Consider the following 16,305-nt stretch of genomic DNA (forward strand, 5'->3'; position numbering starts at 1 on the left):
TCGCACACAGTAGTAAATAAAATGATGACCAGTAAGATAAATAGTAGCCCATGCATATTGAACATGGAAATCTAGTCATGGTAACAATATAAAACAAGCAACTAGCTTTCAATACTATCCTAATTATTATCACTATTATTATTATTGTGTTACTATGACTGACAAAAAATATCATGCGAATAACAATTAGGGCTATTTTAGAGTATAATTAAGAAACATCCATTTAATGTTGAAACATATTTTACATTGAAATAAGAACTGTGATATTTTTCTTACCTGTTATTCTCAGTTAGTTCATAATCCTTTAAACTGTGAATTGTTGGAAATATACTGTTTGCAACTGCTTGATACTATTTATCTATTACATTTCAACATAATAAGTATGAAAGGTTTACCAGCAGTATTGATGGGACCGTATATAGACAACTAGTGATCAAAAATATTTGACTGTTCGTGTAATTAATCAAATGTGTATGAAACAAGGTCATCTGCATGGGTTCATTGGTATTAATTTTAACAAATACCCAAATCAGCCAACAGAACAAGAGTCAATTATTTTATTGTGAAAGAAATCTTCCAATATACTTGTTTTCCTGGATGGCTATTGTTTCCCAGTTGTAATTTTCCGTGTTTGATACAGATTGGTATATATCTTATTCATATATCCCGACTGTGGCTCACACTTGCATGTTGTGGTGATTCAATGTAACCATATTAGGTAAAATAACTGCTCTGTTATGACCTACTATCCCAGGCTGGTCGGTTGGAGAGTGAATTCTAAAAGCAGAAAATAATAGGTCTCAATAAAAATTTATTCCAATGACTGTATTGGGATTTGTTGTCCGTAGGGTGTCTTCACCGGACATCAAGCATCTACCTTCTCAAAATAGAAGAAAACTTTCAAAAATATCTGTCTTGAAGTTAGCGTACCCAACCTCAGTCCACGTACTTCCATTGGGATCGATAAGGCTTGAAAAGTGCGGGGCTTACACCCTACGAACTTCACGTAAAAGAACCACGTGTGGCTTCTGTAAAGCAGCTATCGTTTGGGCGTTGCTATTACACTTCCATGTCACCAAGATTACCCCTAACCCAGTTTTCTTTCCAGGTCCTTCAAGAAGAAATATCTTTTCATGGTGTGAACAACCGGGCGATAACAACAGCTCTCATACCTCAAATAGCACTTCGGACTTATTCACGTGTGAATGGATTACTGTTAACTCAATGTCCTCAGTTCTACTTTTTTCTCTCTTATTCTTAGTACTTCAAAAGCTGAACTATTAGGACGTCGTATACTAATGTATTCTTATGGTTCTGGAATGGCATCAGCTATGTACAGTATTCTTATCCATCCAGATCGTGATTTATCCACAATTTTGAATTGTTCACTAGAATCGTCCAATGGTTTGTCTCATATTCACAAACGTCTATTTGATGAGCGAACTCAAGTGACTGTTTCGCAATTTGAACTAATGCTTAAAGAACGAGAACTTTCACATAATTCAGGTAAGTACTTTTTGTATACATGTAATATAATCATAATTTTAACCCAAGTAGTAATTAATATTTGTCGAATAATAATAAAAAGTTTGACTTAGTAGTAAAGAATTAGTGCGATTGTTTTAGTTAACAATAAAAATAGATGTTCTCGTTTTCTTGGATTGTTATTCATGTGTGCATATATCTGTATGCCTTCACATCATCAACTGATCATAGTTAGAAAACGATTAAAACCAAGAAGCACTGACAGCTGTTTCGTTTTGTCATGGAACTCTATAGTAGTGCTTTCCCACGATGATATGATATCAACTAAAAACATAGACTGACTCATGTTAAAAGTGTATACCTATGAATTACATCTCAATGGTTTAAAGATTAAGAGCTCTCTGAAAAATATAAAGCTCCTGAGTTTGATCTCAGATTGGTCTTCGAATACACACTGTAGATAAATAGCATATTAGGACGAAACGGATGTTAGTGCTTCTTGATTTTAATCGTTTTCTATGATCAGTTGATGACGTGAATTTTGAAACTTAACAGCCTTCACAAATCTCTTAAGCTCAATAAATCTAACTAATTAATTGTTATTAATGTAGTGCCCAATAAATATAGCGATGAATGTAAGCGAACTGTTAGTTGTGAAATTAGTTTCAACTTAATATGAATATTAAATAATAAATGTTTCGTAAAATGGCTCCAGTTGGATGTCGTTACCTGTTTTCAAACCACGTGATTAATTTTAATAGAATGTTCTACAACAGATCGGTTTATGAATTAATACTTTAAAAACTACATATTTTATATTCACATCAAATGTCTTTGAAAATATTCTTTTAACATTTATCAGTTTCTTCATAACTTATTTTGTGAATACTGGAATGTCCAACCCTTTATAATTTCATAGATTTACATTCGTTTGTGAATTTTCCCCTAATGTGTATTGAAAACAAAGTCGAATTATTGTTAAAATGATATCGTTAACTGGTACACGACTACCCAAACGAAACAAATCCATAAATTGAACACATCTTACAGAATAGATCAATACTCGTTTGTAGTGGAATCTGAAACGCACACCTTATTCCCTTTCGGACGTGCCAACTAAATATACGTTCATTTCAGTGTTGATGTTCAGATTGGGGCTCAAATCCTTACAATTAAAAGGATTGTTGAGCAACGGTTAATTTTAATTTTCGAAATTTTTCATGAAGTGACGTTAGTATTCATTTTTTAAATAGTGATACGTAGTGATTGGTCAATCATCAGCCTGAAGTTATATAGATTATGAATTTAACTTAGCTATGACGCTAGTGATTTTTTCAATGTGAAAATGAACTAGACTTAATTTTTCACAGATAATTTACTACCATTTTCATCATTCAGAGTCATGTGTCCTTTCTTTATTTAGTTTTTTACGGTATATTAAATTCATCCTGATGACTCACTCGACAAGATCGAATGAAGTCAACCAGTCATCTTATTTTAGTTTCTCTGACTATATGGGTCAACAACTATTGATTTCAGTTATAAACATGTATTCAAGGTGGAACAACCAGCAACGATAGTTGATATAGTGATTTCAAACAAGATAGCAATCATTGAATGAATGATAATTATGTCAGTAATAAGCTAGCTAGTTTACATTCAATAAAATATGGACATGGAAATTTTGTGGTAAATTAATTAACTACTCATAAGTAGGTATATGTAGGATACACAAATCTCCCAAAACGTTCCGCGTTCATTACCAAATGACGATGGCTAATACTGTAGTCGATTTCATAGTAAATAATTTATGTTAAGAAGCGGGAAAAGTTTAAATCGCTGAAATAAAGCTTTCAAAACCTAGTTGTTAAATTGCTGTGTAATTTGGAAGTTTGTGTGTATGTTGTGTCAAAAATTTGACTTTAAAATCACAACCTACTTGGAATTCCAGTGTCGTTTTCAAATTTTCATAAAAGTATCTTTTGAAATTGTCTTTTTTGATTCAGTGGTTTGGTGGTTTGTGCATTCGAGCTTGAGCCACTGTCACTGGCTCGAACCCCGCCCTATCTATATCAGTTGGATCTACTATATGGTAAGATCACTAACTCTCACACGTAGAGTATGGATTATGGTCAAGCATACGGATCTGTACCTGGTACATACATTTATAATCATAATAATGATTTCCAACTTACATAGATAATTCAATTGTTGTTTTACTTGTATCTTCTCATTGTTATTTATTCCCGTTATTTATTGCACAAGCAGGTGGCTATCAGGACTTAGTAGCTAAGTGGATAACGCGATGGCGTTTGAAACGAATGGTACTGGGTTCGAGTCCCGGAGTGAACATCAACTCTGGGGTGCGGGCACATCCAGCTGACGAGTCCCGAATAGGACGGAACGCGCGTCCTGGATTCCACTGTTAGCCACTAACCATCTTTGCTTACATAGATGATGTTTAGACTATATGATCTTAATTTCAGCTCCATTTGAACCAACATTTCGACCTGAAGGACTGTTTCCTGGTTCATATTATTTGAAGAATGTAGATGATCGTTATCGTAGATTTTATGAGAAATTATCAGAATGTTAAATGGTAAGTTAGAAAAATGTATCTTGTAATAATTTTTGTATCATTCAATTTCAATTTATCAACGTAAGTTCACTCAAAATGTTGTATAAACTGTCAAAAGTCTGTTGGAATAAAAAGGGTACCTATGCCTACATTTAGATACATTACCATGATAAAAAGCTCATTAACTTGTTTTAAATTTCAAACAAACACTTTAAAGTTTGAATTGACTAAGAGGAGTTTTTAGATTGATGAAAGTGAGATATTTTCTCATATTAAAGTTAAGGTTGTACTCTTTTCTCGTAAAATTCTCTGTAGTTTTATCAATTTTTCGAACTGTCTCATCATTTACAGAAGGAGCTATTTCAAAGTAATTTGACAAAATGTAAAGACCTGGGTCTCTCTTCTTGATGTAACACAGAAATATCGTCTAGACTGTTGGAACGATAGTGAAATCAGTCGTGCTGATTAATTTAGTAGTAGATTCGAAAATAACTGAGAGCTAGCGAAGTCAGTAACTGTTGATGCAAGACATGTTTCCGTGCGAATGGAGGGAGTTGATGCTCCAAACCTTATGGTTGTTATCTAATCAACGATCTCAAATAATAGTTAAATACAAGGAAGTGAAGACTTCCTGGAAATCGTTTTGTCGGGCTCAGAATCATTTCCTTTCTTTGTGTTTTAATATTATCTGTTTCTGCATAGTTCATTCTTTCACAGCCTTTCTTCGCGAGTCATATCCTCATGTTTACAATCAGTAAAATGATATTATTTCTGCATCTTTGGTATTCATGTTGCTCTAAATTTCCTTTGATCATACTGATATGATTTGGCAACTTGCATCTCTGTATATCAGATTCCGCGTTAATGACTACTGACTGATTCGTATTCCTGTTCTTCTTTCACAAAAACCTCTAGTTTAACGGATAACTGTTGGAGAAAATAACTCAAATCATTCGATCATTTCCAGTTTTCATTTCAACCTAAAATATGTTTCAACATTAAATGGATGTTTCTTAATTATACTCTAAAATAGCCCTAATTGTTATTCGCATGATATTTTTTGTCAGTCATAGTAACACAATAATAATAATAGTGATAATAATTAGGATAGTATTGAAAGCTAGTTGCTTGTTTTATATTGTTACCATGACTAGATTTCCATGTTCAATATGCATGGGCTACTATTTATCTTACTGGTCATCATTTTATTTACTACTGTGTGCGATTAATAGGTAGTAGTAGTAGTAGTAGTAGTAGTAGTAGTAGTGGTGGTAATGAGTTTTGTAAATTGATAGTATGATGAAGAAAAGATGTGTAAAAATATGTGGATTGTAGAATAAGTATTGATATCCTCAAGTGAGAACTAGGTTAAGCATGCATATAGGTGTATATGAATTCACAAACTGTCAAAATCACGCTTAATCATGAATGATCAGTGTTCGCAAGTATGTAGTGCACTTTTCACAACCAAAATAATTACACAAGATCGACACTGACTGATTTGTAGTCAGACGTTGAATGGAGTAAACGGATTGGTTTTTCTAGGTATCTGTACTAATATTGATATCTTCGTTCCAATTATCTTCAATGAATCTGTGTTCGATCGTACTTATGAGTAGGAAGTATACTGTGTGTTTGTCGTTTGATGTGAACATCGACAATAGACAATGAAGTTAATATTTATCATTCTTTGTATAGATAGTCTTACAGTATTCTGTCCTTTCAATATTATGTTGTCCACTGTTTGACTCACAAAGTATTAATTACTAGTTCAACTGTTGTGCTAATAAATGTCAGTCTATATTTTGCCTTATAAATTTTATGATCACACCATTTCTCTGATGTGTCCTAATATTTAGCCGTTTTTCAGTGGTTCCGTTGTTTAAATTTCAACTACTAAGCCACTAACTGTAACTCAACCGTACATGCGTTTGCTTGCCTAACCGCTTCCTGTTATTAGCATTCTCACTTATAATGCTCTCGCTTAAAATCTGCTACGCTAATTCGTATGCAGTACGTGAGTTAAGATTAGAAATGTCTCGTTACTAAATTATCCTGACTATATCGAACTGTAATTACTCACCATTCTCCGCGACTCTTATGTCTGCTATTGAAACTGTCAACTATCTTCACTCTTTTCAATGTTTGTGATAAATAGTATAATATATTCTGAAAATAATAATTACAGAATTCACGCCAGTTTACAGGCATGGTCAATTTGATATAAATAGTAACATTTGATGTAGAGAACAGACATGTGATAGAAGAACGTTTTAAGTATACAAGTTCAGTAATTGTTTATGTAGTACATGTGTTATAGCGATCCAGTGCATCAGCCGGGACGTTTTAATTTTTCTTAAGTGGACAGCCTGTTGATTTATGAACGGTGTAATTAAGGTTATTCCTGTGCCAGATCGAATTAATGATAATTATCTACAACTAGAGAAAGTAAAGCAAAAAACAGAGAGCACGGAACAACAATGTAATCATTACTAAAATATGTCAATTAGGTCTACCAGAATGCATATGTCATGTGGTACAGTGATATAGTGTTGATTTTAGATATTATTCAAATTAGTTAAGGTTGCTAGATACAGTGTTAACGTAAAGTGACACCAGGCAGCTGGTTTTACTTAAGCAATTCACTAATAATAATATCACTTATGGAATAAGATACACTTACAGGTGCTAGAACATTCAGTGCATTTTAAGAGGAGCAATATGCATTAATGCAGCGAACAAATAATGGGAGTGATGTTATCGTACGGATAGATCATGGTAGATTATTCCAGAGTCTAGAAGATTTACAGGTAAAGTAATTCATGTAGAAAGATGATTTAAAATAAGTTTGTTTCACTAGTGACAAGGAGTTTTGGTTGTCGTAATGAGAAGCTTCTGCATATTGAATCACTTGATTGGATGTAAAGGATAGTTTATTAAGTATTTTGAAGAAAAAGGTAAGATTTAGTTTGAGTCTCCTCTTCCATAAAGGGTCGAGCCCAAGTTTATTTCATCTAGAATTATAAGTCAAGGTACAATCATTTCCAAGAATACGAAGTCTAAGTCGTCTCTGTACTGATTCCAGCCTTAATTTATCCTTTATGCGCGCACTACTAAGAGTAAACGTGCAGTATTCTAGGCGTGGTCGAACATAAACTTTGTACACTAAAATACGTGACTGATCGTTATAAAGGTTTCGATTTATGTAACCTATAAGACTTTGAGACTTGGAGGTCTGTTTCAATATCGGTTCTTTAAACGACAAGTCATAGGAGTATCTAAGTCTACCACTGTATTTAACCTAGATAACAGTTCGCCATCTATGGTAAGATCTAAGTTGAGTGATGTATCGCCGAAGCATATCCATCCACGTTTAGCTGTATTAAGCCCCAGTTGCCATTTTAAGCACCACTGTGCTAACTTGCTAAGCTCCATGCTGATGCAATTTCGCATATTTTTTAGCTCACGTGGTGAAAATGAATACATTACTTTAAGATCATCTGCATATAGAAAGGGCTTATCCACACAAAAACTTTCCCAAATATCATTGATAAACACTAAAAAGAGCAAAGGGCCTGAGACACTGCCTGGTATTACACCACTTCTCACAGGGACGGTGCTAGACAATGAAGAGTTAATTTTAGCTATTTGATATCGGTTACTGAGGTAGGAATCAAACCAAACAAGCAAAGGGCTTTGAACTACGTAAGATGCGAGTTTACTTATAAGACGTTAGTGGCTAACGATGTCGATGGCTTTAGAAATGTCCAGGTATAGCACTAAGATTAGATATCTTTGGCTACGTCAGGAATGGACTAAAATAAAGAAGTCAAAATGACATGTCATACAAGGTCGATTTTTAAGAAATTCATATTGAGTATCATTGATAGATTTTCCAGCGAGTAATTAGTTGGAAACTTCATTATTAATAGTTTTTTCCATAATTCTAGAGATAACTGGAGTAATATTCATCGGCCGGTAATTGTTACTGTCAGTCTTATCTCCAGATTTGTAACGTGGTATAATGTACGCAGTTTTCTAACAGTGAGGGTAGGAACCTGGTTCCATAGAGAGAGTAATTGAATGTATAAAACGATGTATTTGATAAATGTTACTAGTCTAGTTGAAAATAACTATGTTGACCATACTCTTCTGCGTACTTTTATAATGCGGTAGTAAATATGAAGTCAAAATGTTGAATTTTTCAATGACAACGTTTTTCTGTAGACGTTTTGTTCGCATTTACAATATTTTGATAATGTACTGAAGTCATTAGTCAATAGTTTTGTAATATGATTTAAATTGTAGCAATGGTTTAATGGTTACAATATCTGGATGTTAATTGTTAGGTTGCAAGTTCAAACGCTGTTTCATCTAATTCACCATTAGCCTTAAAATCATGTATGTAGTTCATGGCTGGCTAAAATAAAAATATATATATATACTTATGCACCAAATTTATATTACAAGTGGAAGAAAGGACTTTCATGCAATATAATAGACCTTCACATACATATCACAATTTTCACAGTTGAAATCACGAGCCGATCGAGGCTAGACCACCATTGACAACGTGGAAGCACTGGATCGCCGTTTCGTTCGAGTATGGGACTCCCCAATGGTGCGCATCCACGGCCCCGCACGCAAACACTTAACCTCGAGACCACGAAACATCTGTCAAGTAATTCCAGGTTTTGAATGATGGTCTAGCTTAGATCAATTCATGAAGTCAACTGTGAAAAATACTACAATTTTCACAAATCCTCATACATACTAATATGTCTTATACAAAGACGAAACATATACTCAACACATTCCGATTTTTCCACTGATGCACCTGAATAATATCAGTTAGTGTTGAATACACTCCCTACAAATGAAGTACATAGAATTAAGTAATCAACATGTTTATTTTTCATTCAGATTGTTAGTAATTTCGTTGATTATGTTTTTTCAATCAACTATATTTAAATATCTTATTTTGTTTCAACCATTTTCTCTCCATTTTATGAGGATTTCACCATAATCTTGGTACTCTCTGTCTATCAAGATTTATTGTAAAGAAAAAAAACAAACAAAAAAAGTAGGCCTAAATGAAACGGTGATTATTTCAGTTGAACTCTTATCATATGTATGTTTAATCAAAATGAAATGTAATTAGCGCAATTCTTTATGAGTTATTGTTTTGTCGGAACATCAATCATTACTTGTTAATGATATCTTTTTTTAATTGTTTTGTTTTAAAAGAATGAAAATTGAAGAAATGGGAAATAATTTACCAGTTTCTCTCTTCTTTTTTTCTCACATACTTACAGTGTGTTCTTCGCTTTTCTTCTCAATTTCGTCTTTTTACTTAAATAGTCAAAGAAATTTAGTGTATTTGTGTTGTTTTCATGGATTTTGGTTAGTTTTTTCTGTGTGCATGTGTTGTAATGCATGAAATGATGAAAAAGACTGTGCATATATGCCTTATTTGTATGTCTTAGTATTACGAACAAATCTTTATTCTCATTCCATTTTAGTATGAAAACCTTTGTTTATGCAATATTTGTATGGCTTTAATGATTTAATGTTATTATTCTTCTGTTATAAAATTAATTATCTATCTCTATGCATTTATTTCTTACTGTACACTGATTAACGTGACAGTGTATAAATGACTGTTGATTAAAATCTAGTTTAGAAATCCAGGGTCTTTTTTTACAGACCTAATGTCTCACGTATATTTGCGAGATCGTAATCAATACTGAACGAGTCTCTAGTTTTGTTAAAGATGAATCGCATTTATTAGCCATGTGAAATTAAATGAATGAGCTCAGTTGGTTTATGTATATTGGTTTTGAACATACAATAATTGTGTGAAATTTAAAACTCCTAGCTGGGGAAGCTTGCTTTTCAATATGATGTGTACTTCAAACCATGAAAGATTCAACGATCAGTTTAGTGCTCAAGTTGTGGGGACAATGAACTGTTAACATATTGTGCATACATAAAAGGTTGAAGCTAGAAACAGCAGTTGAGATTAGGAGTCGAGGAGATACTGGAAAATGAAAAAGGCTTCAATTCTAATTAAGATGAATTAGTATGCTTGTAGAAGTGTTCAAGTGGTTTACACTTCTCAGGCGCCCACAGTATAAATGGACATTACTTTTTGAGGAACCTGAAAATGAATGGTAGGTTTTTTCGTTCTGGAAACATATCTAATGGGACAACTAGTTGAGGTTAGTGTCATATAATTTATTTCCAAGAAGTTTCCAACGTATTCTGTACTTGTTGGACACTATAGTTAGTGAAGCAAGATAATTCGTAATATTTTTCTGTTAACTTGGTCATTATTTAAATATTTCCTAAACTGGTAGATCTGTTTTATAGGTGTATAAAGCGTAAAAGTTAGTATTTTGTATCGCATATTTCAAATAAAATACTATCATTTGTGGTGTATACACATGTATATAATCATTTTAAGGACTGATATAATTACAAGCAACAAACGACAATTAATTGAACTAACTATCTACATAATAATAATTACTCCAGAGAAGAAAGAACCTCCATACTGATAGAAAAACATGGTTACTTAAAAAATAATGCAAGGAACATGATAATAAGTTGTACATATAATGAACAAAATAAAATTTCACTTTCAATCGGATACTTTTATCTTTTGTAAAGTTAATTAACCACACATAAATACATTATAAAATGTTTGTCATTGTCACTTGGATGTAACATATATATATTGATTAAAGTTAGAAATTTAAACCTTTGAATTTCAACATGGTAATCCAAACGACCATAGATTCGTTACGAACTCTTATGGTCCTGTTTTCAGCCCCGTGCTATGGTCATTGGTCCTTATTCCTGAAGGGTTTCATATCAGGGCTAAATAGTTGTTCAATTTTTGATTTTTATTAACACCCTGGTCGAAAAAAATCCGTAACGAAAACTGCGTATAGATATCCTACATGTAATTGAAATAAGTTTCGTATATCAGTGAAAAACTTCAGTCAAGAAATGCTTATAGGACAAAGATAACACCATAATTAGTAGCGTATAGCAATTCACATAAATTGACAAGAAACAGGAAGTTGACGAAATTTAGTGTTTAATGTTATCTTAGTAAATGTGTTTTCTACTTGTCAGTGGTAGAAGTGTTATATTGAAGTCAACATTATTTTTGATGAAAGCTGTATTTCTATAGTTTAAATCACGTACTGTTCATAAATAAACCACCCCATTGGAAACCAGGAAGGACTGAGTAACTTCCATCCTAACATGAAACTCCTAAATCACACATTCAAAACCCTATCTCGAATCATCAGATCTAGAGTCTTTAGTCTCATGATCGAACTCATCCTGTAAACCATTGGGGTATATATATATATACATATATATGGGGACTTGTTATAAAATCATGATTTTCCACTGTCATGTTAACAATATTTCCAAATCGGTTCACAAATTGTTTCCTCACAAGGTAAAGATTTTTAATTTTATATTAAAAAAAATATCAGACTTAATCTTGTTAAATAACTAATAAAAAACCTTTTAAAATTAGCTAATTAAAAGAAGTACGTTAATTAATACTACCCAGTTGTACGAGAATTGCGTAATCAGACTATTTGTGTTATATATTATCACTTACTAATTACATTTATTTATACATAACAGACTTGTCTCCACACTTCGGTATTCTAATTCACACAGGTGCATAAGAATTTCTTGAATAGGTAACAATCATTGTTTTTTGTAACATTAGTCGAATCTTGTATTTTTCATCTAATAAAGTATGCTATTGCATTTTTGGTTATGACATGCTGATCCTCTTTATTTGTATGCATATGTTTAAATCACGAGATTCAGATTTAAGCTAATGAATTTATCGCTTATCATGACTGACTGGGATAGGTTTAGATTGATAGAAAAAAATTGGACGACCATAGCAAATCATGATATTAATTCATGAATACCTTAAATGTTGAACTATCCATTGTCGGTAAATGTAAACTTCTTTATTGAGATATACAGGATACTCGTGTTACCTGGTCAGCTATTTTGGGTGAATTGGCAAAGTTCTATTCCCTATCCATCCTTCTATAAATCTTCATGTAGATATCATTCCAAACTTTCTATTGTTCAATCTCACTTGTTTCATTTTGAAATGCATTTTACTTCTGCCTCTTTCAATATTATTTTACATCTTGTATTTCTCGGCTTTTCGATTGTGTTCAACTATGCTGATGTGATTGTTCGGCAGCTTATACCATTACACATTCCTTCATGATCCTAAGTTGATGATTATTAACTAACCCTTTCGTTAAAATAGCTTAAAATCCTTTTTCTACGATACAGTTTCATTTATTCTTCGTTTTCTTATAATTGCTGAACTTGCTATAAATTCCAAAATTTTCACTCTGATGTAATTCGTTACATTTTTATTACGTTTCGTATCTTCATTTCTGTACGTTTAATATTATATTCCCTTGTTTATTTATTATTTTGGCAATTTCACAATAAAACGACATTAATTAATGAGTGGATTTTCGAATTTGCTGTTTATATAACCTGATAATTCACTCTTCTAATTTCTATACATTCATGAGTGAATTTGAAGATTATTATTATTATTATTTATTTATTTATTTATTTAATCATATAAACATTAGTACAAGGAGGCACCAAATACATATGCGCCACATAAATCATTCGATTTGTGTGAGGGCTGGGATACTGCCCGGGTGCCCAGATCGAAGCAGGTATTTTCCTTAGGGAGCCACACCCTGAGCCTTGGACCTAAAGGTCTGACCCACAAGGCAATGGAGCATCGTGAGGAGATGCAGTCCCATGGTAGCCAGTGACCAAAGATTGGTTCATACGCCATTTGTTCCCTCAGGATACTGGAGCCCATGTGCACCATTGTTTTGGAATCCGTTTAAAGCGCCGGACATTCGCTTTTCGTCCTCTCAATTTCGTAAACTACAGTAATGCCACGAGAAGGCAGTGAGTAGGACTTCCCTGGTAGAGGCTGTATACGCGTGGCCGTGTGAGAGGGAGGGTGGGCCCACCCCACTCTCGGCCATACCAGGGCATTGTAATACATAATAAAATATTGTAAACTAGACAGACAAGTCAAGGACAAAAAAACAAGCCAATCTCTGAGATTCGAGAACTCCAGAAAAGGTGGGTGGAACACTTTGAATAACTATTGAATAGGCCAGCCTCACTGAATCCAACGAACATCGAAACAGTATACACAGACCTTCTCATAGAAGTCACTCCTCCAATGATCGAAGAAATCAGGATGGCCATCAATCAAATCAAGAGTGGAATAGTACTAGGACCTGACACTATACCAGCCGAAGCACTAAAGTCAGACATAGAACTAACTGCAAGCATGCTTCAAAATCTACTCAGGAAGATTTGGGAGGAAGAACAAGTGCCGATGAACTGGATAGACGGAACATCAACTCTGGGATGCAGATATATCCAGCTGACGACTCGCAAATGGGACGGAACGCGCGTCATGGATTCCACTGATAGCCATCATCCATCTTTGCTTATAAGCATAAATAGATGAAAATAATTTAAATATAAACTAGTGTTTTTGATCACCTTTATATGTTTACTTGGTCCTCGGGAACCTTTTCTGTCGATCACATAAATGATATTCTTAATAAATGCATCTCCAAGCATTAATCACTTTAATTATTAAGAACGAAAGTAAATCGATAAATAGCTTATTCTTCAAACACCGCACATTCTCACCATGTATTTCCAAATAAAGTGCCCTTTAAACTTGTCTGCAAGGTTAATTGAACCGCCTCAACACCAATATGGATCAATAAATTTTACTGATAATAGGCTATGTAATTTCGTTAACTCAAATATGAACTCTATGATCAATTACTAAATTTCAGCATGGTTCTAACTTGATACACTGTTATGACTACTTGCATGTTTGTTTACATTGGTCAAATGGATTATTAATTTTTGTACAAAGTATTTATAGTCTCTTTATTTCACTATTTTACATCATTTTCCAAACAACTATAAATCTTCACTTGTATACTATAATCTCTTGATAGATTGTTAGTGACGCAGCTGTTGTTAATTTTACTATAGACTATTGTCTGTTAAATAACAGTTTCTTGTTATCAGTAAATGACATCTTTGAAAAGAAACAAATTTACTGCGCTTAACCGAAGTATATCATGGCATGTGTTCTAAAATGTATATGCTATACCAAATATTTATTCATATACTATTGTAAAATATTACTAATAATGTCATGAATTGTCAGTATATTTAGCTCCCTATTCAGCTGGATTAGTAGAAGTTTACACTCGTTTTCAGGATATACGGTGAACCATATTAGTATGGCGGTTGCAGACTGACTGTAGGTAGTTATGGATACTACTGGATACTGTCTCACTGGTCAAGATGTTGAGCTTTCGTGTGTGGAACTGAGGGTCCCAGGTTCGATCCCCGGTAACGTGATCATGGATACTGACTTTTGAGGAGTCTCCAACTATCTAACTCAGATGTGCTCATGATTTCAATTGAAGAATATTTTCCTAGATTTTGTTGAAAAGAAATAGCTTAACACCAGCCAAACGAAAAATGCATGCATGCTTGTGTTTCAAGACTCATTAACTACCGGTCTATAACGAATCAACTGGGACCGAACCACTATTCGAATCAATTATTTTCAATGGATTTTATCTGGGCTATGAAAAATGATCACTAGTTTCATAGATTGCATACAAAATTTGAATGTGACAGAAGCTTTTACCAGTTACAAAATAAAATCCCATTCCAATAAAACCAGTTGTCTCTCTTTTTCTCTTTGAAATTCATAAATCATAGATTAATACGACCGAATGAACATGTTTTTTTAAAAGACTTTATAAAACCTTAGTTAAAAGAACAAAAGTTTGATTATAATTTAAGTTATTATGTGTATGTTTCGTCGTCATATTAAATGAAGAATTTAATCCGAAATTTAATAAATCCTTAAAACAAACAAAATTTCATCAAAAAAATATCAGTATGATGTTGTTAAGATTGTTCAGCTTTTGAGTGAGATCGTCAATCGACTGATGTTAGACCACCATTAAAAACCTGGAAGCACTTGGCAGCCGTTTCATCCTAGTATAGGACTCCTCAACAGTGCACATCCACGATCCTGCACGCAGGACACGAACCTAGGAATATGGTCGTACAGTAATGTGGATTGGTTGAACTTAGACATCAACTCTGTTTAATGCCGACTCAGTTCCCTAGATGTCAAGCATTCACGCGCGAGACCGAATGTCGTGGTTGCGAATCCGACCTGTGGAATCGTGGATCTGCACTGCTGAGTCCGATACTAGGACGAAACAGCCATCCAGTGCTTCCAGGTTTTCAATGGTGGTCTAACATTGATCCATTCATGATTACAATAAAATTTGTACTTATTCAACTTCAACCATCTGAAGAATTCAATTGACAAAATAGTGTGAGTTGAAGCAAACTCAGGTGTACAGGAAAATTGGAAAACAAGTTGTACACATAAACTAAATCTTAAGGTAAAACGGTGTTTAGCTTATAATAATGGTAGAATTTGTAGAAAATGACTATACTATTAATAAAATATGTGTTACAGAATTAAGTCACTAGAAAGTTATTAAGAAACTTTCTGTATATTATTCCAGCTTAAGGATTATCATTCACTGGGTTTCGTTCAAAAACGTATTTCAAATAGGACTAGAAATAATCATTCTGTCTAAATGTATAACTTATATTAAAGTACTTAAACAACAAAGGTTTTTCGGAGATCAGTTATTGAATACATCGTGTAGTTAATAATATACTGCCAGACAAACCAGAAGCCTATATGAAGCTATATTTTAACGAACATTACACTCGTTTACGGATAACAATAAGGTAAATATAATTTATATATGTATGGTTAGAGAATAAGAACGTAGATTTCAGTACCACACATACAATTGTGTTATGTTCTACCCGTCCTACTTAGTCAATATCACGTTTCTTAGGCTATAATAACAAGTTACAGTGTGAGTTGAAACCGAGACTCCATGTAAAGATTGACTGCTAAAAGTTAGATAAAAATATATACAATGAATCCACTTATGAATTATATCAGGACATTCCCGTGTTTATGGAATCATGAGTTTCTCAGACGCTTTGATATCGTAAACGATGAACTCATTACTGATATTTTTAAATTTAGTTGTAAA

General features: G+C 33.3%; 1 protein-coding gene across 3 annotated transcripts in view; it reads left to right on the plus strand.

Moving 5' to 3' along the window:
• HMGCS2_1 (Hydroxymethylglutaryl-CoA synthase, mitochondrial) overlaps positions 1-12,586 on the plus strand; it is a gene marked incomplete at its 5' end in the record, with an annotated part of 31,683 nt that extends 19,097 nt beyond the window's left edge. The window contains 3 exons of one of the 3 annotated variants that reach the window (XM_051210502.1): positions 1,262-1,506; positions 3,972-4,084; positions 4,979-12,586. In XM_051210502.1, the coding sequence (XP_051070499.1) occupies positions 1,262-1,506; positions 3,972-4,081 (355 nt within the window). In that variant the 3' untranslated portion in view covers positions 4,082-4,084; positions 4,979-12,586. Of the gene's footprint in view, positions 1-1,261; positions 2,131-3,971; positions 4,085-4,978 lie in introns of those variants that run through there. The other 2 variants (XM_035732624.2, XM_051210503.1) reach the window with 2 other exon arrangements.
• Positions 12,587-16,305: the final 3,719 nt, after the last annotated feature.

The sequence above is a fragment of the Schistosoma haematobium genome, chromosome ZW, assembly GCF_000699445.3.
Source record: "Schistosoma haematobium chromosome ZW, whole genome shotgun sequence".
Lineage (NCBI taxonomy): Eukaryota > Metazoa > Platyhelminthes > Trematoda > Strigeidida > Schistosomatidae > Schistosoma > Schistosoma haematobium.